Genomic DNA, 26,216 nt, shown 5'->3' on the forward strand with positions numbered 1-26,216 from the left:
AACAAATTTAGTGTCCCTCAATTGAAATATAAACTTTGTAGTGAAGGCCACATAGACATGCACATATATAATTTTGTCATCTCATGCAAAAAAACTTATATGAAACGGAGATAATACTATTTTATTATTTTCGATCAATCACAAACTATCACGTGAAAAAATTATGATATTTGTCATATCATGATTGATCGCAGATAGCAAAATAGTACTATTCCCATTTCATGTAAATATTTCTCTCTCGCATCGCATATCAAGTCTCAATCATCCACATACCCACGAAACCACATTCGTCAAAACGACTTAAAACCAAACAAGAAAGAAATGACTAAAGAATAATAAACAGGATGTTAAATAAAAATATCTCAGCACATTTTTTTTTTGAAATGATAAATTTACCCGTCATGGAGCAAGTTGCCCGGCTCTGCGACAAAGAAGAGTCTCTGTGGGAGATCGAATACAAAACAAATCCTGCAATTGCAAAAGGAGGGGAGCTGCACCCATCAGAGTCCAGTCCATGACGTAATGCCCACGCCTTGGCGGTACAAAGCTCACCGTTGAATCGATCCAATGGGCCCATGGGCTCCACCCAGGTAATTGTGTTCAGGAATTGGGACCAGCTCAAGCAACGCTGGCCGTTAGTAGTTTCAGTGGCAAATTCGTTAATTTGACTAAACTCAGGGGGTTTTCAGAGTACAGAAACTATTACCGCGAAAAATCCTGCCATACTTTATTATCGAAGCGCCGGTTGTTTGGGTTGAGGGAAAATGGTTGGCGCGAGGAGAGTCAATCTCTGCCATCGGACTCCACCAACATAAAATCCGACGGCTCTAGTTTTGAAATGGGTCCCAGCTCCCATGGCTCCTTTTAAAGTTGGGCGTAGTCTGGTAGCGTGTGTGCAATTGGGTTTCGTCCCGCGTATATACGAAGAAGCCAACTTCCATTTCGTAGGACGTGTTTGACAATAATCACATGCTTGTAGAATAAACGCTTTTTTTGGGCGAAATTTGGCGCGCACACACACCCCCCAAAATAAATAATTTGAATTAAAATACGATTGCATTATCTTTTTAAAAGAGTTAGTTTAAATTTGTTTTAGGTAGACCTACACATGATGTTGTTTTTTGTTTAGAAACAAATTGTTAGTATTTTGTTGTTGCCAGAGTTAGGTTTTCTCGAATTTGTTATCCATCTCCTTAGATAAAACTACCAGTTATGGGTGTGAAAGAAATAAAAAAAAGTCAATGGTTGACCTGACTTACATTCCAATTGCAAAAAGAGAAATGCAAAGCTTCCTAAATGAATGTAGCAATTTGAGGTGCATACTAAATGGGACTTTTCTTTTTCCTTATTTCTAACCAATTTCATTGGAGCATATCACACGTGTGTAGGGAGAGAGTGTTGAGCTATTCTTGCGCTGCCAAACACGTCCCTGCAATACAACACCCAATTGTGACAAACGAACCACGTGCCTCACATCACTCTGCTTCATGCACAGATGATCAACGGCTCAGATCTCATCCTTACACCCTTCCCTCCATCCCTATATAAAATGTTCCCATGTGACTTCCTTCTACTACATCCTCAGCTCACCTCAGCTCACCTCACCTGCAAAACACTCAATTCCTTCAAACCCTCATCTGTCTTCCCCTCCAAGTTCCAAAATTTTTATTTCAAATTCTGTCGTTTTAGGGTTCTAAAGGAGTCTGAGATTTGGGGTTTCTCAGACCCATATTTTCAAGAACAAGAAAAAAATGCTTCTAAGGAGCTCATCAACGCCCGTACTAAATTCATGGCTACCCCACTCCAAAGACTCATCATTTCCAGAACAACAACCCGAAATGGTGCCCCAAATCGCCAAAACTCGTTCCTTTGCCCTCTCGGCCTCGTCGCGCTCTCCTCTTACATTGTCGCCGATCAACGACTCGTCTAGGAAGATGACTCGGGCGGTCTCTGAGGCCGATCTTAGAGATCTCTCGCTGACGCCCAAAAGAAAGCCATTCAAAATTCCCTTGAATGGGTTCGAGGAGAGAGAGGAGGATGAGGAGATGGAAATGGCTTTTGCTACCGAGTTTAGGAGAACGGTGTCGTTGGGATTGGCAGAGGTGGAAGGGTGTGAGATCGGGTTGAGGGAGAACAAGGGCTTGTTGGGCGTTTTGGTTGGGGGTGGGGTTGATGGAGGCGGTGGCAAGATCTCTGGCGGTAATGGCGGAGGCGGTGGTGGATCGGACGATGGAGATGATGGGAGCTCAGGATTTTGGGATTCGAATAATAATGGGAATGGTAACACTGAGATCTATTATCAGAAAATGATCGATGCTAACCCTGGAAATCCCATGATTCTCAGCAATTATGCTCGTTTTTTAAAAGAGGTATGTTATATATACCAAAGCTTTGATTTTTATATCAAAATCTTTAATTTTAATAGAGAAGATTTAGTTTTTACAGAAAAAGATGTTTAATTTTTATCTAATCAATAGCTGGGTTTAATTTACTTTCACTGAAGCTAATGAAACGTTGTTCAAATTGCAGGTTCGTGGGGATTTTGAAAAGGCTGAAGAGTACTGTGGGAGAGCCATTTTGGCGAACCCAAATGATGGAAATGTCCTATCAATGTTTGCGGATTTGGTATGGCAGAATCATAAGGATGCTCCTAGAGCTCAGACTTACTTTGATCAAGCTGTTCAAGCGGCCCCTGATGATAGGTGAGGGTCATCTCATCTAAATGCCAGTAAAAATAATAATCTTTTTGGTCTGTTATTTGTTTGTTAAAAGGGCTCTGCAAATTAAAATTTTGACTGGGTTTTGTGGTTTTGATGGTGCAGTTTTGTTCTAGCATCCTATGCTAAGTTTCTTTGGGATTCTGAGGAAGATGAGGAGGAGGAGGAGGATTTGAAAGAAGGCGCCAACAACAGAGCATCGACACCCAATTTGTTGCAAGGAGTTCCTCCTTCACCCCCTCCATTAGCTGCTGCTGCATAAAGATATCTTCGGACTGCTGACCTTTTGTTTATACACTTATATATATCTTCCTGTTTTTTAACCTTTTTAGTGATCCTTTGGCTGCTGCTGTGCTGGGGTGAGATTGTGTAACTGAGACTGATCTGTTTTTGTTTTCAAGTTCTTTTCTAGTCATGTCTTGTAAAAGAAATGTAATCAAAATAAGTGATTAAATGGAATGTTTTGAAGGCATAATCTCCGTCTCTGTCTCTGTCTCTCCCCCATGATATTCTAACCCAGGATCTGCAATCTAAATTAGAGTCCTATCTAATGTTTCCATTTAATTTGGCACCACCATAGCTTGAAGAAATGGATTGAAAAGTTGGTTCCGTTAGGTTCGGATCAAATAATCCATGCATGAACGGTAGAAGGAAAGACTAGAGAGCGAGTTTTGAGGAAAACACTGTTTAAACACTGATTGTTAATAATAACTCTCCTCAAGCTCTGAATTGAAGCCTAAAAATGGAAAATACAGTCAATTCTCCCTCTTTTTGTGTTTGTCCTTAACGTGCATACCCACTGTCCTTCCGTCATTTTCTAAGGATGCCAAATCCAAAATATGTTTATTTATACCCATCGTCTCCCTGCCCTCCAAACACCCCATTGTGTTAACCAGAGGTAATCTCTCAGACAACCAAATCATTTCCTCACGAGCGAGACACCATGTCTGGACCTCTATCTCCAAAACCAGTGTCCGGTTCGTTGAAGAAGAAAGCAATGAATGCCTCTGCCAAGTTGAAAAATTCTTTGTCAAGAAGGGGTAGAAGAAGCAGTAAAGTCATCGCTGTGGAAATCGGTGATGTGCACGACCCGGAGGAGTTGCTGGCTGTTGAGGCCTTCCGTCAGGCACTCATATTGGAGGAGCTTCTTCTTTCCAGGCACGATGATTATCACACAATGCTTAGATTCTTGAAGGCTAGGAAATTCGATATCGAGAAAACCAAGCAAATGTGGGCAGACATGCTCCAGTGGAGGAAGGCATTTGGTGCTGACACAGTTATGAAGGATTTTGAATTCAAGGAACTCAATGAAGTCCTGGAATATTATCCCCAAGGACATCATGGAGTGGACAAAGATGGAAGACCTGTGTACATTGAGAGACTAGGCAAAGTAGATCCCACCAAGCTAATGCAAGTCACAACCATGGACCGGTACGTGAAATACCATGTCCGAGAGTTTGAAAGAACATTTGATGTCAAGTTCCCAGCTTGCTCAATTGCAGCAAAGAAGCACATTGATCAAAGTACAACCATCATGGATGTGCAAGGGGTGGGACTTAAAAATTTCAACAAAGCTGCCAGGGAGCTTATCACACGGCTTCAGAAGATTGATGGTGACAATTATCCTGAGACCTTGAACCGCATGTTTATTATCAATGCTGGTGCTGGTTTTCGAATGTTGTGGAGCACCGTGAAGTCCTTCCTTGATCCCAAGACATCAGCGAAGATTCATGTCCTTGGCAATAAGTACCAGAGCGATTTGCTTGATATAATTGATGCTAGTGAGTTGCCAGAGTTTTTAGGAGGCACATGTACTTGTGCCGATCAAGGAGGCTGTATGCGTTCTGATAAGGGACCATGGAAGGACCAGGAGATATTGAAGATGGTCCAAAATGGTGATCATAAGTGTTCAAGGAAACTTGGAACTCAAGTCACTGAAGAGAAGGGAGGTGATCAAGCTCCCGTGCACCAAATTAAGCACACTCAACCTTCACCAATCATATCCGTGACCAAAAGTTGCCTAGAATCTTACAAGTACGAGGACTCTGCCTCAATGGTTGATAAAACTGTGGGTTCAACTAGGCGAATGGTGGTGCGGAACGGCGAGTTTGACAAATTTGCCTTCTCCGAACCAGCAGATTGTGTCGCCAAATCTGATGCTAGCGAATCTCCTGATGGGTTGGGCTTTCGGATTTTGAGTGGTGTTATGGCATTTATTATTGGTATTAGCAACATGCCAAAGAAGCTCACTGATTCTACCTTCTACTCCAGCGCCTTTCACTGTGATGATGATGACACAATGTGCAAACGCCAGGCGCCTTCACAGCCTGACAATATCTTTGATGCAGATTTCAAGTCTTTCATGAAGCGCATGGCTGAAGTGGAAGAGAAAGTTAGCGCTTTGAGCACGAAACAAGCAAACATGCGACCTGAGAAGGAGAAAATGCTGAATGATACTTTGGGCAGGGTTGATGTTTTGGAGCAAGAGCTAATGGCAACAAAGAAGGCTTTGGAGGAGTCACTTTCCCGACAAGAAGAGCTCTTGGCACATCTTGACAAGAAGAAGAAGAAGAAATGTTTCCACTGGTGAAGGGAGAAAAGATGCTTATGATTTGGGGAGATTCACTATTGTATCCAATATAGGAGCCCAAATTATAAAAAAATTCTATATGTAATGAACTTTAGAAATACACCCAAAATCCATTTACAACATAACAAAAAGACTTTTAACTTCTTTTAAATTACAAAACTGCCATTGATTTTTTAAAACAAACCCAATTCCAAAACCTCATAAAAAAGCTCAAGACACTCAATAGGGCATCAAAGTAATTTAATAATCAAAATTAAATTTAATAGCTATCATTTTTTGGGTTTTTTAATGGGTTTGTTTATAGAAATTAAATGGTGTAGGGTTTACTTATAGTTTTAGTGCTAAGAATGCGTATATGACTAAATATCTGTATGAGGATTTATGTTTCTCAGATGCGACCTAAATGCAGCCTCACTTATTGTCCCAATTACCACATGTATATAATTGTACAAATTTAACCTTCATAGATAGAATTGTGCATAATATGGCCAAGATTATCGAGTATCTTTTACTTTTGATTTGATTGGAGTTGAGTTATCAAAAGTTCGAGTTATTTGAGTTCAGCCAACCTAACTACATCTAATAATTCAAAATGCTTTTGGCAGGCAAAGATGGAAATGGAAAAGCTTTCTTTAATAGGGACCAAACTTGTCAAAAAGTGTGCAGTATGCTAGATTCTGAAAAAACACTTGCCTAAGTGGTTGGAAGTTTCTTTCATAAAGTTCCACATTAGCGGCCCTCTCTTTTATCTGCATCTTCTCAGCAGCCAAGCAAACGATTTTGACAAGTTAGGCCTTAGTTATTCTCTCTTTTTGCAGAGAAAAGAGTTCCAGATTGATTTTGCTTAAAGCATTAAGACGAGTTTTCTGAAATTAGTCTTTTAAGAACTTAGCAATTGTTTTATAAGGTTACATACATTGACAAGGTTTTAGCATTTCTAACAACGAAATACAGAATAAGTAACCTAGTGAGGCTCATAAGACCCAGAACCAGCCGAGAACCGAACCACTGACCAACCCAACTCCGAGGAACACAACCATTACAATGGCAGATAGCTCTGCTTCTGAAACTGGTACAGTTTTTGGAACTATCATCATGATAACACTTGTCAGATACCCATTGGTCAGTCCAAGCAAAAATGTGAGAACAACCATTGGAATTTCAGTTTTCAGCCATATTGGTCCATGGAGGCAAGCAGTGAAGATTGGATAAAATAGGAGTCTGGTAATGCAAGCCCATGTTGCCTTTTTGATACTCTTTAGAAGATAAACCGCAGTCAAAGACTTACCCACTAAATCTGCAATGTTGTACACTGTGATCAGCAAAATAGGGTACCAATCTTGAAGAAGCTTGGATTCCAGATTTTCAGCTATGAATCCTGGGAAAATTGACAGAGTCACAGTATAGATTATGAAAATCCCAAAAGCTGGCCCCGGGACTTTTCGCGCCACAGCCCAAAATTTCGGTCTTGAGCAGAATGATTCATCTTGAACAAGTTTACAATGTTCCTGCATGACTGTTAACCTGTACAGCAAGTTGCAACCAATGATGCAGCATAGGAGGAATACGGTGCTGACCATAAAATACAAGTGGGCGCTTGTTCTAAGACCTTTTGGGGTCTGTGGAAGCATTGCCTTGGTTGAAATTCTCAAAAGAGAAATTATAACACCTGCCAACAAGCAGAGGATTTGTTAACAAATGAAAATGGGGTTACTTGTAGCTTTGCTTTTATCTTTCATGCATCTATGTGTACAGCATATACACTTCTTCTACTATTGGCAGGCAAAAAGTGCCCAAATTAAATATTCAGTTTGCTGGATTGAAAAAGCAAAGCAGGAACTCAAAGTGCAATTTTCTATACATGGAATTGGTACCTGAAGAAGCAGTTCCAGCAAAAACAGCTTGCATGTACTTTTTTGGAAGCTTTCCCGCGGATCCCATCAGGCTTCCTCCAACCAAGCCATCAGCTAAGCCACACACTACAACTGATGCAACTGTCACACCATATCCTGCATTGGCTCTCCCACTACTTGACCCAGTTGTACTATACCAAAACCAGTCTGTTACAGGAGACACCATTAAAGAGAGAATAAAAAGAGAAAATCCCAAGTTGAGTCTCAGCCTAGGGCTCATCTTCTCCCACCAGCTCCCCCAGCTCATCATCACAACAAGTACTACCACTGACGAACTCATGTAAGCAACAGAGAAGACCTTCTCAACATGCTTGGTTGGATAGAGATGGCCAAAGTAATCAACCGCTGTGATAAATGCATTCCAAGGAAGCAAATTGCCTGCTCCCAGCAAGAAATGAATAATGTAAGCGATTTTGTATGCATCTCTTGGCTCAGCTTGATACTCAAGACCCTTCATTCCACCTTCCATGTTTTGAGTTCTTGATGGCCTATCAACCTTTGGTTGGAACTTATTAAAGCAAGCATTTTAAGCGGTAAGTGAGCATAGTGAAGTGATTTTTGACAAGAAAGGAATCTCCAACTCCTAGCTTGATTGATCCCAAGCTCTGGCTACATAATTGGGCAGGGCTAGGCTTCCTAATATACAGCTCTGGCTTATTACTAATTAGGTTTCTGTAAATCACGGTTTGACATATATGCAAAAAATAATTAATCAAAAACACAAAAAAAGGAAAAACTTATACACAAATGTCATTCTGTCATTGTCAAGAATGTATGAGTTTCTACTTACAAGAGGAAGGAGGGAAGTATTTTTCATTAATTATTATCCCGTCTTTAGCAACTAGTAGTTTAACAACACAATACAAGCCCATTTGAACAAACTAAGCCGGAGCCTGGAGACTGGAGCCAGTTTGGTAGCTGACGGCTCTATTTACTTGCTTGCTTCATGGATTTGATTGATGGGTCCAGAATCAGCATCAAATGAGGCTCATTGATGTAGAAAAATTATGCTGAGTAGGGACATGAATGGTTGGTGGGTGATATTACAAGTACATTCAAATAACCGGCTGGCTGGCTGGCATGCATTGTATGCGCCCTGCATACTCTTGTAGCAGCACTAAAGATTTCCAGAATTCTGTTCCTCCCTTTGAACTTCCACAACTTGTAAAAAAAGCCTCCCCATACCCAACAGTGAATATAATCAAGAGATGCAATCATGACAGATTGTTAATCATGCGCAGGTTTAGTGTTTAGTTTTCAAAGTTGTGAGTCTTGTCATTAAGTTGTGAGTCTTGTCAATACTTTGGTAAAGTAGGCTAAAGGGCAATTCACTGGAGGAGAGCCAAAACCGGTTTCTGTCGTCAAGACTGATGGGCCTGCCTATATTTTTGGTCTGGCCACAATTATTTGATTGGAAAGATTTTGATTAGCCATCTGGGAACTTGATTCTCTTCCTTTCTTCTTTACTGTCAGGAATTAATTTTTTCATTGATGCTTCTGTACAGCTTAGAGGCACAAGCACTACACATATATGCAGGTCGTACGTAGTTGATGGAGCAGTAGCACTAGCGGCACTACATAAAAAGAACATATAAGATGATGGTGTGCCATGGCAACTGGCAAAAGTTTATATTGCACAGCTTACAGCGTATGATTCTCTTTGCTTGGTAACAATAATCAGTAATGATAGAGATGCCGAGTCGCAGTTGTAAATAAATAAAGTCTAAAGTGGATTCGGAATGAAAACAAATAAACCACTGCCACATGAGTTAGCGTCTAAAAATTTACTTATCAAATGCTGAATTGAAGATCTCACTCACCCTTCTAACTTTTTCAGAAAGTGAAAGAGAAGGGAGTGCAGTGGTGTACCATTAAAGAGTATGAGCTATATGCCAATAATGTAACACTTGAAAAGGAAAGCTCTTGGCCTCAGATTTACCAAAAAGAAAGGATTCTTTTTGGCCTATTTAGATGGCTGCGGTTACTTCCATAAGTTTATATTTATCTAATAGGTAGTAGGAACAATGATACATACAACTTTTTTATTATTATTTTTCTTCAAAAAAGAACATTTTCCCAATATTCTTGTTGCACACCACAATCATTTATCCAACATATTGCTGAGATGGATTAGCAATTAAAATAGACATGAACACACATATGAGCTTCATTCAATCAAGCTCCACAAGCCAACCCTAAACATTTTGTCTTTTCAATTTATAAACCTAAATAGACCCCATTTTGAAACACGATTTTTTCCGAGTTTGAAGAATAACATTGAAATATAGGATGAAAAAACGAGGAAAATCAAAATTTGTGATGAGAAAGATAGAAAGAAAAATGTATGAAATATGAGATATATAAGTTTGTTCTTTCTTTCCAAATTTACAGATTTTTTATCTATATATATAAAGCAAAAGGCAGAGAACATTCAAAATATCAGAAAATGCCCTTGGTTAATGCAAACATTAAGAATTGAAATTATTAATTAAATGAGGATAATATGGTAAATTCATACTTTTTCATATCAAAAATATTTTAAATTAAAAGAAAAATCAGATAATATATCTTTTTTTATGGAACACAACTACCCATTATCTTTTTTAATTTAAAAATAATTTTAAATTTTTTTAAAAAAGACCTCTCGCAGGCGCGGAAGTGCGTGCGTGGAGAGGCTAGTATAAGGCATTGTCTGGGATTGCTTTTTTTGGCCAAAAACCTGCTTCATTTTAAAGTTAAGCAGTTTAAGGTGTTTGGTAAAAAGAAAATATCCCGATTATTTTAAAAGCAATGACCTTTTGACAACAGCTTTTAAAAGCAGGCTCTGGGTTGCTTTTCAAAGTTGCTTTCAAAATAAGCAGAGATGAACATTTAATGAATTTTTTTAATTCCCAAAATACCATCATTCAATTTAAAAAATGACACCACGTCCACGTCCACATCCAACTCCACCACTTGCACCACCACATTCACTACCTCCACAACCACTGCCTCCACCACCACCACCACATCCTCCTCCTCCTCCTCCTCCTCCACCACCACCACCACAACCACCACCTCCTCCACCACCTCCTCCACCACCTCCACAACCACCACCACCACCTCCTCCTCCTCCAAAAGCTCCAAATCCACCACCACCTCCACAACCAACATCACCACCACCACCACCACAACCACCACCTCCTCCAAAACCTCCAAATCCACCAGCACCTCCACAACCGCCATCCCCACCACCACCAACTCCACCTTCATCACCACCAGCACCTCCACTCCATCACTATAACTACCACCACATGATTAGTACATAACACTTTTAACATCATGTCTATTTTAATCATTATTCACAGTTACAACAATTTTATATTCAAATTTACCAAACATTTTTTACACTGCTTTTTGTACTAACAGCACTTTAAAAGTATTGTTTACCAAACATGAAGCTGCTTTACTTTACAGCTAATTATTTTCAAAGCACAGTAGAATCAACTTTTTTTTGTAAAGTGACAGCAATCCCAAACTAAGCCTAAATAAAGCAAAAATCACCAAAATTTGCGTAGAAGCACGTGCGCTTTTTACAAGTTTTTTTTTTCTTCCTAATTTACAGATTTTTTTTAAATACAAACTCACTAAAATTGGATAAATAAATAAAAACTCACTAAAATCCAAATTAAAAGAAGAAAAAAAAAAACAGAACAAAACAAGTTTCCGCTTCTCAATAGTCCACAAAGAACAAGGAAAACGGTAGTCAAAAAGCGAGTTCCACATCGGACTGAGAGCAGAGAGTGGAAGCACAAACTGAGAAGGACACGAGAAAAGAAGAGAAGAGAAGAGAGAGATAGAGAGACGAATGGAGAAGGGTGGTGAAACGACGCCGTCTGCGGGGCTATACGGAGACAGAGGGGTGGGAGGGAAACTGAGGAAACCACCGTCTCGTAAGCCGTCCACGACGCCGTATGCGCGTCCGCCTTTGAGCGAAGCCGAACGGGGACGGCGGCGGTGGTTATCGAGCGTCGTTGATCCGGCTTGTCGGCTGATAGCCGGAGGCGCCACTCGGCTCTTCCCCTCTTTCTTCTCCAAATCGAACTCCCTCAGTGCCCTACCCCCGCCCAATGCCCAAAATCACGGTCAGTCCCAATTCTCTCCCTCTCTTAGGGTTTGACCTTCTTCTTCCTATTACTTTTTCAATTTATTTATGTTTTGTGAATTAAAATAGGTATGCTGGTTAATAAAATTCATTACTTTGCGATTGGATTGATTCAGGCATTGGTTTTGTGTGCATTCCATAATTGATTGGATTGTGCCTTGTTTCCATTATTGTTCGTTTCAATTAAATTTTATTACTTTATCTTTATGTTGCCGTTTAAGATTATGGATTTTTCTTTGGCTTTTAACTCATTGAGTTTTTCCGGAACAGATGAATGGCACACAGAGACAGAACAAAATGCTACTGGTGATGAGGACCATTGTGATCTAAATGTGAGGCTTTTTCCATGTGAAATTAATTCACAGTACCATATGGATTGTATTTTGTGGATATGCAGTACCTTCAGATCCTGTTTCACAAGTCACTTTGCCCTTTTATTCGGGTCATTAGTATAAGTATTGTTGTAATTGTTTCTTTGGGTGGCACATGCACGCAACTTCAGACGGTGTTTTTGCATTTCAAACCGTAAACTTGTTCGACATTCATATTTGCAGGATGGAATATCCAGAACAAGTGAAATAGCAGGCCCTAGCAAAGCAGATGGATTAAAAAGTGGTTCTGATTTTGATGGAGACAAGAAAGGTGCCCGGTCTGATGAGATTGGACTTTCTGAAATTGAACAGCTATTGAAGGGGAAAAAGTTTTCTAGGCAAGTTATGCGTTTGGTAGTCGTTTAGATTTCTCTTAGATTCCAAGTTGTGTACTGCATTTATTCCTTCTTTGATTGTAGCTATGTGTAAAACATAGACTTACTAATTGTTTGCCACTATGATGCATTGCTAATGTGTCAAAATGGTGGAGCGTAGTTTTGGTTCAGATGAGCACTTTTTGTTGATATGAATAAAATAGTTGCTTTCCAACAGAGATTGTATAAATGAAGGTTTTTTGAGAAGCCTGTTTCTGATATCAAAACTGTGTTTCAGATTCCACTATTACATTTGACATAGAAACCTAAGTTTCTCTTCTTCAGACCTTGCAAATTTATTCACTTGTGGGCACTTTGGCATGCAGTCTTTGTCTTATTATGCGTTATCTTACCAGTCTTTCTTTCTCCCTCTAACCTCATTCCATCTCTATCCAGGGATGAAGTCAATCACTTGATGGAAATTATACATTCAAGGGCTGTTGAACATCCTACTGTGGACCGCGAAAATAGAAATCAAACCATTAGTACTGCAGAAAAAGGTAAGGGGGTGGTAATTACAGATGATTTTCCAAAGACGTCATCTGAAGAAAAACAGGAAGACTTGAATAAAGCTATTTGGGGAACCTCAACCCCTCTACCCCAGTCAGCTGTGAGTGTCGCTGTCAACTTGCTCTGTTTATAGTGACATTTAAGTAGGGAGAATCAATTTTGTTAAGCATTTTAACTTATGTGAATTTTTTTAATTCATGCATTTATCCTCCATAAGAAATCTTGCTTATTGTCTGCTCAATGCACTTGATCTCTGTCATTTAAATCATCACTCTGGATATTGGTGAATGGAATTTTAGGAGAGGTAAAAGATTATTCAATGGAGTAACCCATGCCCTTTTGAGTGTTCTTCTAATTTTAATTTATTTTGTTAAAGGATCCAACCTTTCTTTCCTAAACTGCTTTCATTGTGTCAGTTTCTGCATATCCATGATGGTTGTGATTATCATTTTCTTAAAATTGAACAGTGATTTGTTTTTCTTATTGAAAAAGCAAAGAAAAGTGGCGTGCAGAAGTTACCCACATATTTTTGCAGATAAATCTGAATTTAACTTCTTAAATAGTTGAGTTGTGTAAACACCTTCCATGATACGTTGAATTTTGATATATGTGGTTCACTTGCATCCTTTTATATTCTTATACAAATCTCTTATTTGTTTCAAAATTTTCAGGTTCGAGATGAAGTAGGTGCTTCACCTATTGAAATTGCAAGAGCATATATGGGAAGCAGAACATCAGAAATTGATTTTTCTTCTAAGAGTACAGTGTCAAAAGATGAAAGGGCCATACTGCACGGCGATGAGTTTTCTTCAAAACCATTTATTCCAACACCTTCATCTAAGCCATCAACATGCTGGCCTGGTTCCATGGTAAAGGATCAACGTGATTATCTAACCCCACAGACCGAAAGAGGCAGATTTGGCCTTCAGAGTTTTCCTCGAACCCCTTATTCTAGAACTATATATTCAAAATCCAAGTCGAAGGTAGGTTAAAGGTCTTGATCCTGGTTTTGAAGTTCTAACTTTCTGATTCTAGTAGACATGCTTCATGATTTGTAGATGGTAATTTTCTTTATTGCATGTCACCAGTTAACTCAACTACAAAGTGGTAATGATAAGGCCCCAAGAACACTATCTACTCCCTGGAAACAATCACAGACTCCTATGTATGGGCAGGTACATTTAAATATTAGTGATCATTGTATCAATGATTAAATTACAGGTATAGACGGATTACTTTATTAGATTTTAGAACTGGATTTAGGTAGTTAGATGGACTAGGGAGCTGAAGTCAAGTTAGTTTTTGGCATCACAGAATGCATTTGTTGTAGTTCTTTTTGTACTGTACAGTTGCTGGTGCATATGTGAAAATCTTAGTTTTTGGATATTAGGAACGTACATTCATAGCCAAGTTAAAAAACTTTATTTATGCATTTATAAGTATAGCAATGAATAATAAGTACTTGAGTACATAGTTTTCCACAGGTTGAATCTCAGATGCTAAATCAACTTGTAATTTTGCATGATAATTGAACTCTTATCAATCTAGCTATTGGCTCTTGACTTGATTGTTTATATCTTTGTGTTTCAATGCATTGGTGAAGCCAAGGGGTGATGCATTGGATGGTGGCTATGGATCAGTGGGACCAATTCGCAAGTCACGACATAAAATTGTTGCACAAACTCCTACTAGAGGATCTCTGTATGTTCATTCCTCTCCAATTGGATCTTCATGTGTGGAAAACTCCAACGTTACCAAAGGCTTCTTGCCTGCCGGCAAGAAGAATTTTGAATCTGTAGGACTAAGTGGCAACTCCCAAATCCCAGAATTTGACAGGAAGGCTTCCAGCTTTGGTGTGCCAACTGTTCATCCACAGTCTAGTCTGATTGCCAGGACAATCTTGGAGCACATTGATAGAAACCCGCCCACTCCTAAAGATAAGTCAGAAGAGTTAAAGCTAGCCATTGCATGGAAGAAACCCCTGTCTTCTGGTGTTGCTGAAGTCAACCAGAATGGGCATGATAGCTTACCACTTATAGGAGGGTCCAGTTCTCGTAAGCTCATAAATCAATACTTCCAGAAAAATTCTGCTCATGAGAATGCTGACAAGGGGAATTCTCTGTTTAAGATTCCACCTCTGGAGAATGCTGTAAAAGCTACAGATGTAAACAACAGTCCTTCTGGTGATGGGAGGGATGGAAAATCTCTAGTCAAGAGTACACATGAGGTGTTTTATCCTTTTTAAATTGCTTTTGCTTTGCTTACTACTAAACGCATTGTCTTCAAAGTAATATTGTGTTGTGGTGATAGATCACGCGATCGTACTGAAATGCAGCTAATTTTTACTAAATTGCAGGATTTTCCTAAGATTGGCTTGAATGCTGTTGGCTCTGAGGTACCAAATCAACAAAAGAAGCCTCCATCTCAATCTTCAGCAACTAAACGTGTTTTTCCTTCTATAGCTATTGACAAGCCAGACTCAAAATGGGCGTTTCCTTCTGGTAATAGCTCTGGGTTTACCTTCCCTGTTTCGACATTGTCTGCAGTGTTTTCTGAACCACCGACACCATCCCTTATGCCATCTTTCCCGGGAAGCAGTCAGCAGCATCAGCCGAAAGATGTAGACGCTGTTCCTACTTACGAATTTGGATCCAAGAAGTCTGCTCCGCTTGCATTTTCATTCCCTTCTACAAGTGCCGAAATCCAGAATGATGATACTTCAGATATTAAGTTCATTTTTGGATCAGATAAGCCAACCTTGTCTTTCGGTTCAATGGGCAAAGATGCCATCTGTTATTAGCATTTCTTTTAGGTAGCATAGGCGTAAGGTTTTCTTTCTAAAGTTTGTATTCTAACTCATTAGCCTGATTGTACCTTGGAATTGGAAGTGAGAAGGCAACTAGTTTAGTGAACGCTCATCTGTTGCAATTAATTCTCCTTGGTTACAAGTTACAAGTTACAACTGTGAATGAATTGGTGGGTTTTGGTTAAATTCTCCTAGCTTATTCATATCCGTGAATTCGCCTTGGTCAATTCTCGCTGACGTTTGAAAACCAGCAACCAGCGGGGTTGTTTGATGTTTTGAAATCCAGGAAGTAGTGTAAATTGTAATGGATGCGTGAGTGACAAGACGTGAAGGCCATTAATGTGCTGAACGCCAGCCAGCTTATCAGCAGCAGCAGCAGAGAGTCGTTTGTTTGATGTTTTAAAAAGTCAGCTTGAAGATGTACTAAAAATGGTCCTGCGCCTGCCTTGTCGCTCATCCGTGTTTCTTGTTTCATTTTATGGTATGCTATGACAGAAAAATGAACATGACAGAACATGGTGATGACTGCATGGATGTGTATGTACCTCATAACACATATCACAGAATATGAAAGGTATAAATAATTGTCAACGGGTTTAGCCTAGTGAAAAAGGACATTCATTTGCATATAGTGATCTCAAGTTCGAACTCCAATAACACATTAGTAGTGTGTGTGAGAGAAACCTTCTTTCCTTGTAGTTTAGATTATCGGTTGTATTAAAAAAATATATAAATAATTATAAATATATTTTTCCCAAGGGATGAGTAAAGGGAAGGCCCCCCCAGGTACGTGGCATAGTTTCTTGCCACACAGACACGTGTAGACATTGGAGATTGGAGAATTTTGTTGTAAGTAATAATCAAGAAACAAATGAATGCATTTCCAGACAGACACAGAACATGATGCCATAGGAAGGAATCACATGTTGCTCCAATTTTCTCAAGGCAGGAAGAAGCTTTGGTCGTCTTTGCTCTCTCTCTAATCCTTTTCAGCCTAGCCCAGTCACTCACTCACTCACTCTGTGGGCCCCCCCGCCTTGGTGATCATCATCATCATCATCAACTTCATGATATGTATATGGGGTAAGGTATAATGGGCCCCACAGCATTTAAGTAGTGTAGGAACACCTTGAGAGGACAGCAACATACATTCCAAAAGAGATAAAGAGAGCAAAGTCACAAGCACAACAAACTTCCAAACTCGAAAGAGAGAGCGAGTGGAGGAGGAGAGAGTGGAGAGGGTGTAGCGGAAGGGAAGGGGGGGAAGTCAGAGGTGAAATGACATTGAAATGAGAGAGATGAATGCTTAACAGACATGAAATTGACGTTTCAGATTCTAAATGTCAGAATGGGTGTGCAGAGAGCAGAAGAACAGAGCAGAGCAGCCCTCTCAGCCGTATTACTCTGCCCACCCCCACCACAATACCACCACACCACCACACCACCATAACCATTTTGTACTATTTTTCCTTTTCCTTTCTTTTACTAAAAACAAGGAAAAAAGAAAACTTGCCAGCTTGTTCAAATCTACCATAATCCACTTCAAGATCCGTAGGACATTCATTGGTCCCCTCCTAAATTCTATCACCACCACAACCAAACCATTTCAGTATTTATTTTTGACCATGCAACCCAAAACCACCTTAGTCTTTTTTTTTGCTTCTTCTTTGGGCTCGCATATATATATATATATATATATATATATATATATACATTTATAAGTTAATGCGTACGATACCAAAGTTGGAAGGCAATTCCTTCCTTGAAGCTAATATTCAAGATTAAAGTGCTTGCTCTAATAAGCTGCTTTAGTGCTTTTGTATGGAAGTGATTCTCTGGAGGTATCAATGAAAATGGGATATATGGCAGAGAGCCAAAATGGTGGTCCATGAATTCCTTTTCACAGAGGTCATATTATTTATGGGTTGCAGTCCATGCTTGGACAGGCAATGGCTTTTCTTAGATATTTGCTTTCTTTTTTTCCTTTTTTCAAAGGAAAGAATGCCTTTTTCTCTCTCTCTACCCCCCCCCACACACACACATCACATTACATGCTATCATCCAATAATTCAACTGGAAATTATATAAAGTCATGGTAGCTCGTTGCTGATATATATTACGAGACTTACCCTTTTCCCTAAGCTTCCATAGAATTTTACCCGCAAATCATGTGTCTTCAAGTAAGGGTGCAAGAGGGACACGTACCCCCTTGTATATACAATGGTTTTTGCAGATGATGACTGTGGATACTAGGCCGAGCAGTGAGAAACATAAGCAGATTATATTTCATGAGAGGGAGATTAATTATTTCCAACTCTTAGTAAAATCCATTTTATATGTAACATATGGGGTTTATAGGGTTTACAATCTCTTAAACCAATCATTATTAAGAACGTAAAACTTACTTAAGTTTGACATGGAAAGAACAAGAGGGTGGTGTTATAAAAGTGAGTATATGATTACAATATATATATATATATATATATATATATATATATATTTTGGACAAGGACATCTACGTGAACTTAATAAAACCAAAATCTCTTTTTATTAGATATGTAAATAAGAGTTGTTTTATTATCAGGTCGAAGAAAAACTTTTGATTGGCAACAAAAGTTGTAGACTGGTTAACAAGAGAGCATCTAAGTACGTATATTTTATTTGTATACAGTGATTGTGATTGTGACCATGCGTATATTTTATTTGTAGGTCAACGCATTTTTGCAAAGAGAAAACCAATAGTAGAACTTCAAAAGCTTTCAAATACTTAACCAACAAATAATATCAAAACACTAAAATCTATATATCCAAGAAACAGACGTAGATTTCCTTCTCCTATGTGCCATGCCATGGATTTCGGCTTAAGTATACGAACAGAAGATAGGAAAATATCAGATCAAGGTCATCTTATAGCATGAGATGATCAAAAGTTAACAAGAGGAAATTTATTATATAACAAGCATAAAGCATTGATGAAGATGACAAATATTTAATTAAGGAAAGTAGACGTAGAAAACAAACCCATGAGGCAGTGACAACAGTACAAACAAAGAAGAAGGATATCATAATTCAATTCAATTTCCTTAAAACAAACGCAGTACGTAGATCAGTCGACGCAATTCTTGTATAACTTTGATATCACTGCATGACCACCGGCGATCATTTATTCAGCAGTGCAGCCCTTGACATAAGATGTTTCTCAGAGTCCTGCAACAATTTTTTTGGTTAGAATATATAAAAAATGTGATCAGGCCATCCATTCGATTTGCTAGATATAATCATTCTTTTGAACTGCCCAAGTTAACATTACTAATTTTGAAAGACACAAAATATTGAAACAACTTACATTGTCCACCTTAGCCTGATTGTTAGTCTCCAACATCAGCCCAAAATGAATGTGAGGGAAGTGCGCCCACTAGAAAGAGAAAAGAAGCTAGTTAATCATGAATATAGTCACAGGTTTTTTTTTACAATCTGGTTTCAATTACTTACGTTTTTGGCAGCAGTGCTGAAAGCCTCTCTATGGCTAATATCTGGATTATTGGCCTTGATCCTCTGAATCTCCTCCCTACAATCAAATATAATTAATTAAGACTCGTTTAGCAAATGCAAATGTAAAGAAAACAAGGATGTTCATCAAATGGTTTAGTTACTTTATGAACTGGTTATATGCAGAAGGTACACGTTGCCTCTTCTCGGGAGCTGAGAAAGAAAATACCAACTCAATCAATAAACATTAGAGATTACTTAATTTGCTATGAAATTTCAAATTATGATAATAATATGGGATGATTAATTAGGTATAAAAAGGACTCACGTCGGTTCACACCCCTTTCCTGAGTGACATGATCTGCAGTGGGGTCTCTGGTTGCAATCTTCTTGTTGCATTTGGATGAGGAACCTGACTCAATCCGGTAATTCTGCGCGTTATAGTTGTTGTTTTGTGCCTGCAATGCAAGTATATAAATACAAAAACAAAAACAAAAACAAAAATAAAAAATCAGTTGGCCTGGTAATTACTATTTTCGATTATTTTATGGTAGCTATCAGGTGGCCTGGTTTTTTTTTTTAGGGGGGCGGGCCGCGGGAGGAGCAGGAAAAGAGGCTGAGCGAGCATTGATAGGACTGAATCAGTTAGGACTGTCATAAAAAATAAAGCATATAAAACCCAGATTGACAGTTGTTGCTCAAAGAAATTTAAAAAAAATTTGGGCTGCTTGCTTGCACAGTAGAGGACAAAGATGATGGAAAAGAAATCATTAAAACCTAAGAAGCGTAACATTCATGTCAATCAAATCAAGCAAAAGAAAAAAGAGAAAAGCAATTGCTGGCTGCTTAGCCTTGATGGGTCAGGAGGAGGACAGCTCCTGCCCCCCCATCTACCTATAAACAAAAGAAAAAAGAAGCAAAATTTTAGGTATTGGGTTGTGGGTTATGGCGGCTGCTGTGCCAGCTACCTAGGGTTTCAGTATTGCAACTGCTTTGAAATACTCGATCTGTGTTAAGGGATACCGATCCTCATCAAGTCTTCGATTTCCTAAAAAAGAAGTAACACCTAGAAGCTAGCCCTAGATTTCAGAGGGAGCCTCTGCTAGCTCAAATTGAATAATTAATCGGTTAGAATGTATGTATATATTTATAAATAAATATATAGGCGCACCTGGACATCTTGCCAGGACAGTGACTGAAAGGCAGCGGCCATGTTCACGGACCATAAATTGGTGCAGTGCCCGCATCGAACTGTCACAATGTCAAATAGGCTACTGCATGGAACACTCACCTGCACATATTTATTTCACTCTTTCATTAGTATTTTCTTAGACCGACTGCACATCAAGATTAATTGTGTAATTAATAAATAAAGACATCAAATGGAATGAACTTCACAGAAAATGAAGGAGAAGAACAGAAGACGAAAGAAAAAAAGTAGCTAATAAGAACATATTGGGTTTTTTGGTTGCGGAAAAAAGGTGTGAAAATTAAGTAGAAAACCCTAAAAATAGAGAAGCATATTGAGATTGCTGTGAGATGAATTTTTTCTTTTTCTTTTTCTAGGAAAGAAGCTAATAGTGAGTGAGAAATGAGAAGTTCATTTTGTGTTTTCCCCATCAGGCTATCAGCAAAAGGAGGAGTGAGTTTGGACAAGACCTCAGGTAGTGCAGTGTTTAGAGTAAGGAAAAGGTAAGCCTGCCGCAAAAGAGTGAGGAAATCAAAGGGTGAAGGACTTGTCTTCGTCAATGGTTTATCATCAAACCACCCCTCTTGTTTTGACGTTTAAAACAAACTCTATTAACTTACAACTACAAAACATAAATTAGCCAATCAACTCTCTCTCTCTCTCTCTCTCTCTCTCTAGAGTCCAGCTAGAGATCTCTCTCTCTCTCATGGTGTGTGTGGTCTTAAGCGCTTCAGGAGGACCTTCATGGTATGACTTTTCTTTGACTGCAAAAGAAGAAGAAAAAGTAAAGTCCAACGATGGAGACCTGACCATAAACCTAATTACAACAAAGAAAACCCTCCCTGTAAACTAGTAAAATCAATAATAGATTTCACTGAAATAACACCAAAACCAGATCACGAATCAATTAAAGCCTGCTTTTTCAGCAGGATCGGGTTGCATACATTTATACATAGCCTGGCCTGGGAAAGACAGAAAAGATAACAAATATATCTATACACAGATAGAAAGGTAGATAGATATATAGAAGAAACAAGGTAGGTAGTGGGGTTTGCTAAGATCGCTGAAAAGCAGAGAGATCTCCCATTAAAGAAAGAAGAAAGAAGAAAGAAGAAAGAGGAAATCATCATCATCACAGAGAGAGAGAGAGAGAGAGAGAGAGAAAGAGAGATGTATATATATTTATAGAGAGAGATACCGCGAGAACAATATTGCAAAAGTTGCAGGGGATGTAGCAGAGTTGCTCAGTCGCAACATCGATGCAGCTGGTCATGATGGCTCTTGCTGTGATGCAATTATCACAAAATTAAGACACTCCTTCCTTTAATCGATTAACCAAGAAACAAACAAAGAAAGCAAAGCAAGCAAAAGAGAAGAAGCTCTCTAAGCTCAGCTCTTGCAAATTACACCAAGCTCAAAAGCAAAAGCTCTTTCTTCTTCCTCAACCACTCCTTGCTTTCAAGATAGGTTATGTACTATCACACTATACCTCAATGGCTAACATATATAGTGCTAGAAATTTAGGGAGAGAGAGAGAGAGAGAGAGAGATTCCAAGGAAGAAGTGAGCTAGAGAGAAAGGTAAGAGGGTAAGGGTAAGTGGTAAGGGGGAGAGAGTATAATGATTAAAAAAAAAAGTGGGTTGTGTTTGGAAGTGGCCAGGGAAGGCAAGAGAATGCTGGGACCGGGAAACGAAAGCAAAAGTGGGTTTCATGGAAAACCGGGTTTTCTTTTTATTGGACACCAAATGCGGTTCAGGAATCAGGTACTTGCTTGGTAATGGTACTACTACAGCTACCAATCTAAAAGCTTATGCTTAGCTATTTCTATTTTGGGTTGGTTTTGTGAGATGTTAATTATACTTATAATTAATGAGAAGATTATTTAATAGAGGGACAAGTGTTTTGGCTGCATTTTACCCAATCTCTCAGCGATCATGGATGGTAACTATTAATAATGAGTGACCCATTGTAAATATAAATATTAACTGAATGTATGTATGTGTATGTGTGGGCATGCATGATTCTTGTGTGTATATATATCTGTGCCTATGCTATGTACTATCATAAATTTTGAGGATCGAGATATTTTCTTTTTAAAAGAAATTAAAATACGTACTCCTTGTAAGTTGGTTTAACCTAAATATAATTGATAAGGTTGACATTTTTTATTTTTATTTTGGGTTCAAAATAAGGTTGCCAATTTGGTAACTTAAACATGCGACTCATTTGTATATATGCTATGTAATGGACACTTAAATGGTAAATCAGTTAAGTTTGTATGGGAGCAAAGCATAATTCTAGCCGTTCCCTCTTTGAGTTCAAATGAAAAACTTCATAGAGGATGGAGAACGAAAAAGCGTCACTGCCCCTCCTCCCTTTCATCTTTTCTTGCCTTTTTTCTTTTGGGTTAGTGTCTAGTCGGGTGTTTTGAATAAGAAGCCCCTTTGTTCTTTTAAATCATGCTCAAGTTGAAGTTCCTCATCACCTATTTGGGGCTACATTCTCAATCAAATCATTCTCCTAAAACCTAATCTCAAATATTGCTCATATTCTCTAAATTTGGTTCTACATCGTATTTGATAGAATTTGTTGTCAATCATCCAATTATTCTTTGTCAGGGTTGTTGTTTGGTTTATTTATTCGCTCTTATGTGCATGTAGATCGCTAGAAACCATGTTTTCTCTAGATCAATTACAAATTTTTTTTCTTGCTTCAAGATTTTATGTGGTGGTGGATGTGGCCGCGATGGTGCTTTTTTAGGTGGTGGTGGTAGAGTTCATCTTGGCTCGTAGGCTGCTTTAGGAGTTTCGGCTATATTGGGTTTGTGGGCTTTGTTTGGGATTATGCTTAATTGTGGTGATGTTGGCTAGTAGTTTTAGTGCGGCTTTTGCTCGCTTTAGTTTTGTTTTTAGTATATTAATTGTTGCCCTTTTAGGATTAATGTTTTAGATGTTATGCTGACGTATTTGATTGTAATATTATTGAAGTTTATTTAATAAAATTTCTCTTTTAATTTCTAATATATATATAATAAAAAAAGTTAAATCAGTTGCATGTAACAAACCCTTCTCCCCTCTTTAATATATATGCACACGTATATTTTAAAAATTAATTCAACGGGCTCAGTGGCTCAAACTAGCTCAATCCACATCCAATTTCGAGCATGCCTGCATCCCCCAAGCTGACCCATTTTACAGTTTCCCACATATAAGTATATATATTTAGAATATGTAGGTTCCCTAAAAAAGATATATACAATCAATGAGTACACATAACCAAGGGCGGAATCATGAATTTTTTAACGGGTGGGCTAGCTAAAATTATTAGCTTAAAATTTAATGATTATTTTTTTTGGTACTTACAATTTCTATAATCTTTCTAGAAATAAAAGTAAGCATTAAATCATATAAACCACGATAGTTCATAGCTCCATAGACTAATTTTCAATAAGTTTTTGACATAAACCAAATAGGGTTTAACACCATAGTGGATTGAACATCTAAGGCTTTTTACCTAGATTGACCTTAGGTCCCTTCATGCATTCATATCATACATGAAAAATTGTTTTATGTAAACATATTGACTAAGTATGAAAAATGGTTTTTCAGAATAATCATTTTCTCAAGATAATTTTTTGCGGCTTTTATTCCTCACACATCAAATAAGAAAACTTGATTTTATGGGATTTTAGTATGAAGTATATATTGACTTAATGAGACATCATTTTTAGCCTAAATCGTATTTTGCACTAAAATCGATTTTTCATATTTTGATTTGTTGGGAATTTGATTTTCTAGTATTTTTATTTGAATCCAAATGGGGGGTACTTCCTTATTTACATTGTAAACTTAAGTAAATTGAGTAATATAAAAATAAAAATGAAAGTAAAAGGACAAATAAATGTTGAAAATGGAAATAAGGATCTGTACACCTAAAGTGCACCGCCACCAGTTGAGCAAAATGGCAATTTGAAGCACCTACAATGGTTTTTCAGGTGATGGGAGGTGTAGCTGCACCTCCTTGTGCCTTAATAAGTTCACCACTAACTAGGCTAATATTGAAAATGAGTTATATATATAGGTTTTATATTTTTTTTCTTAAAAAACCACACTGGGCTACATAGAAACTTTTAGCAACTTCAATTCGCATAAATTTTAAATAAATAATTTTTTTTTTTAAAACCTTCTTCATCAAGTAATTTAAAACAAACAAACAAACAACAATTGCAAAGAATTTTAGTTCTTCTCTTTTACTTTGTGTATTTAACAAGTAAAAGCACGTTTCCTTTTCTTCTTTTTCCTCTATCTTTTTGGGGAATTTGAGAATATATTTACAATGTCATGATTTTGCTTCAAGAAACACAAACCCTACACAGAATAATTCTTAATGGTCATACCCGAAACCATGACCCATGCAAGAGCGACAAGATTCTTTCGTGCATTCCAACTTACAAGTGTTTATATAAGGATCAAATTTTCCATCTTTAGAGGTTAATATATAGGGTTAATTACAATTTAGTACCCTGTACTTACACCCTTAAGATATGTTAGTCCCCGTATTTTCAATTTTAACAATCGCATACCCCGAGCTTGTAAATTTTTTACAATCCGATTCCACCGTTAGGTTTCCGTCAGATTCCACCGTTAGTTGCCTACGTGGCACTATGGTCCCACTTTTTTTTTAATTTAAATTTTAAATTGATTAAAATATTAAAAACCATAAAACCAAAAAAAATTAAAACAAAATGTCTCTCTCTCTCTCTGATCAAGCTCCAACAGCCCAACCTGCAACCATATCCCACGAACCCATAAACCCCCCCACCCCCCTCACCAAAAGCTCTTCAGAAACTTCATTTTCTTCCTTAATCAAGTTCACAAACTCCCTAAATGCAATTTCCCGAAGCTTTTCTAGGTCTTTCGAAACTAACAAAACACCATTGTTCCAACCCTTTTCCTTATTTCCCTTACCCAAGAAAACCCTTGACTCGTGTGAGAGCAAGCGAATGACGAGCTCTTTGATCAGATCTGCGACTTTTTGCTGGTCTTCTTCTTCCATTTGTGAGAGAGAGAGAGAGAGAGAATCGCAGGGGGTGGAGGGAGAAGAAAATCGCAGGGGTGATGGGTTCTGGGTTCATGGGGGATAGGGTTGTGGGTTGTGGATTCTTGGGTTGTGGCTTCGTGGTGGTCACAGGGAAATCGCAGGGGGTGGAGGGAGAAGAAAATCGCAGGGATGGATGGGTTCTAGGTTCATGGGGGCTGGGGTTCTAGGTTGTGGTTCTCTGGTTGTGGGTTCGTGGTGGTCATGGGGAATCGCAGGGGGTGGAGGGAGAAGAAAATTGCAGGGATGGCTAGGGTTCTGGCAACCACCCAGACTCCCTCCCCCTTCCCCTCGATTTCTTCTCCCCCTGCCTTGACCCTAAACTCCAAAACCAGAGCCCTCGCGATTTTCTTCTTCCCCCATTCACCGATGACCACCATCCGCACCCAAACCAACCTAAAACCCCAGCCCGCAACCACATACCCCCTCCCCTTCCCCCTCCACCCGATTTCTTCTCCCTCTGCCCGACTCCAAACTCTAGTCCCCGTCCACAAAAAACCAACGATTTTTTTTTTTGCAAAACTGGGAAATTTACCAAAACTGCAAAAGTCTCAAACTTTGAGAAAAGAAAACTTGTTGCCTTTTGTTTTCTTTCCATCAGTTCATGATCTACCAAACAGGGGAGAAGACACAAGCCAACCCAAAATTCTCATAACCACATTCAACACCCAAATTCAAAAACCAACGATTTTTTTTTTTCCCAATGTGTTGGTTTTTTATTGTACAAAGAGAGAGAGAGAGATAGGGAGAGAGCGGAGAGGAGAGGAGAGGAGAGAGAGAGATGCAGACCGTCAGATCTCACCGGAAAGCATCGGCGACGGTGGGAACAAGCTCTGAAGGATGGAGAGAGTGGTCGCCAAGTTGTGGTTGGTAGGTGGGGATTGGAGTTTAGGGTCGGGGCAGGGGGAGAAGAAATCGAGGGGGAAGGGGGAGGGAGTCTGGGTGGTTGCCGGCTGGGGTCTTGGTTCGTTTGGAGGTGGGGGTTTTGGAGGATGGCTGCGAGTGGGCATGGTGGA

At 38.7% G+C, this 26,216-nt stretch overlaps 4 protein-coding genes and 1 pseudogene across 4 annotated transcripts; 3 read left to right on the forward strand and 2 right to left on the reverse strand.

Annotated features, from left to right (window-relative positions):
* Window positions 1-1,609: 1,609 nt before the first annotated feature.
* On the forward strand, window positions 1,610-3,192 carry LOC110759945 (Tetratricopeptide repeat (TPR)-like superfamily protein). Its single transcript, XM_021962091.2, has 3 exons — window positions 1,610-2,369; window positions 2,530-2,702; window positions 2,823-3,192. Exons 1-3 carry the CDS (start codon window positions 1,752-1,754, stop codon window positions 2,977-2,979), a joined length of 948 nt encoding a protein of 315 aa, XP_021817783.1. The 5' UTR covers window positions 1,610-1,751; the 3' UTR covers window positions 2,980-3,192.
* Window positions 3,193-3,637: 445 nt separating this feature from the next.
* Window positions 3,638-5,437, forward strand: LOC110759944 (phosphatidylinositol/phosphatidylcholine transfer protein SFH12 pseudogene; annotated as a pseudogene).
* Window positions 5,438-6,169: 732 nt separating this feature from the next.
* On the reverse strand, window positions 6,170-7,836 carry LOC110759950 (Nucleoside transporter family protein). The gene is made up of 2 exons (XM_021962097.2): window positions 7,182-7,836; window positions 6,170-6,976 (listed from the first exon to the last, which is right to left on the reverse strand). Exons 1-2 carry the CDS (start codon window positions 7,687-7,689, stop codon window positions 6,282-6,284), a joined length of 1,203 nt encoding a protein of 400 aa, XP_021817789.1. The 5' UTR covers window positions 7,690-7,836; the 3' UTR covers window positions 6,170-6,281.
* Window positions 7,837-10,923: 3,087 nt separating this feature from the next.
* Window positions 10,924-15,611, forward strand: LOC110759946 (nucleoporin-like protein). Its single transcript, XM_088244133.1, has 8 exons — window positions 10,924-11,344; window positions 11,635-11,696; window positions 11,919-12,073; window positions 12,506-12,719; window positions 13,291-13,602; window positions 13,708-13,794; window positions 14,223-14,846; window positions 14,976-15,611. Exons 1-8 carry the CDS (start codon window positions 11,068-11,070, stop codon window positions 15,417-15,419), a joined length of 2,175 nt encoding a protein of 724 aa, XP_088100259.1. The 5' UTR covers window positions 10,924-11,067; the 3' UTR covers window positions 15,420-15,611.
* A 2,744-nt stretch (window positions 15,612-18,355) lies between these two features.
* On the reverse strand, window positions 18,356-21,768 carry YAB5 (plant-specific transcription factor YABBY family protein). Its single transcript, XM_021962023.2, has 7 exons — window positions 21,302-21,768; window positions 20,086-20,205; window positions 19,243-19,372; window positions 19,079-19,127; window positions 18,918-18,993; window positions 18,772-18,840; window positions 18,356-18,632 (listed from the first exon to the last, which is right to left on the reverse strand). The coding sequence occupies exons 1-7, from the start codon at window positions 21,374-21,376 to the stop codon at window positions 18,585-18,587; spliced, it is 567 nt and encodes a 188-aa protein (XP_021817715.1). The 5' UTR covers window positions 21,377-21,768; the 3' UTR covers window positions 18,356-18,584.
* Between the last annotated feature and the right edge of the window lie 4,448 nt (window positions 21,769-26,216).

Source organism: Prunus avium, chromosome 7, assembly GCF_965620075.1.
Source record: "Prunus avium chromosome 7, drPruAviu1.hap1.1, whole genome shotgun sequence".
NCBI lineage: Eukaryota > Viridiplantae > Streptophyta > Magnoliopsida > Rosales > Rosaceae > Prunus > Prunus avium.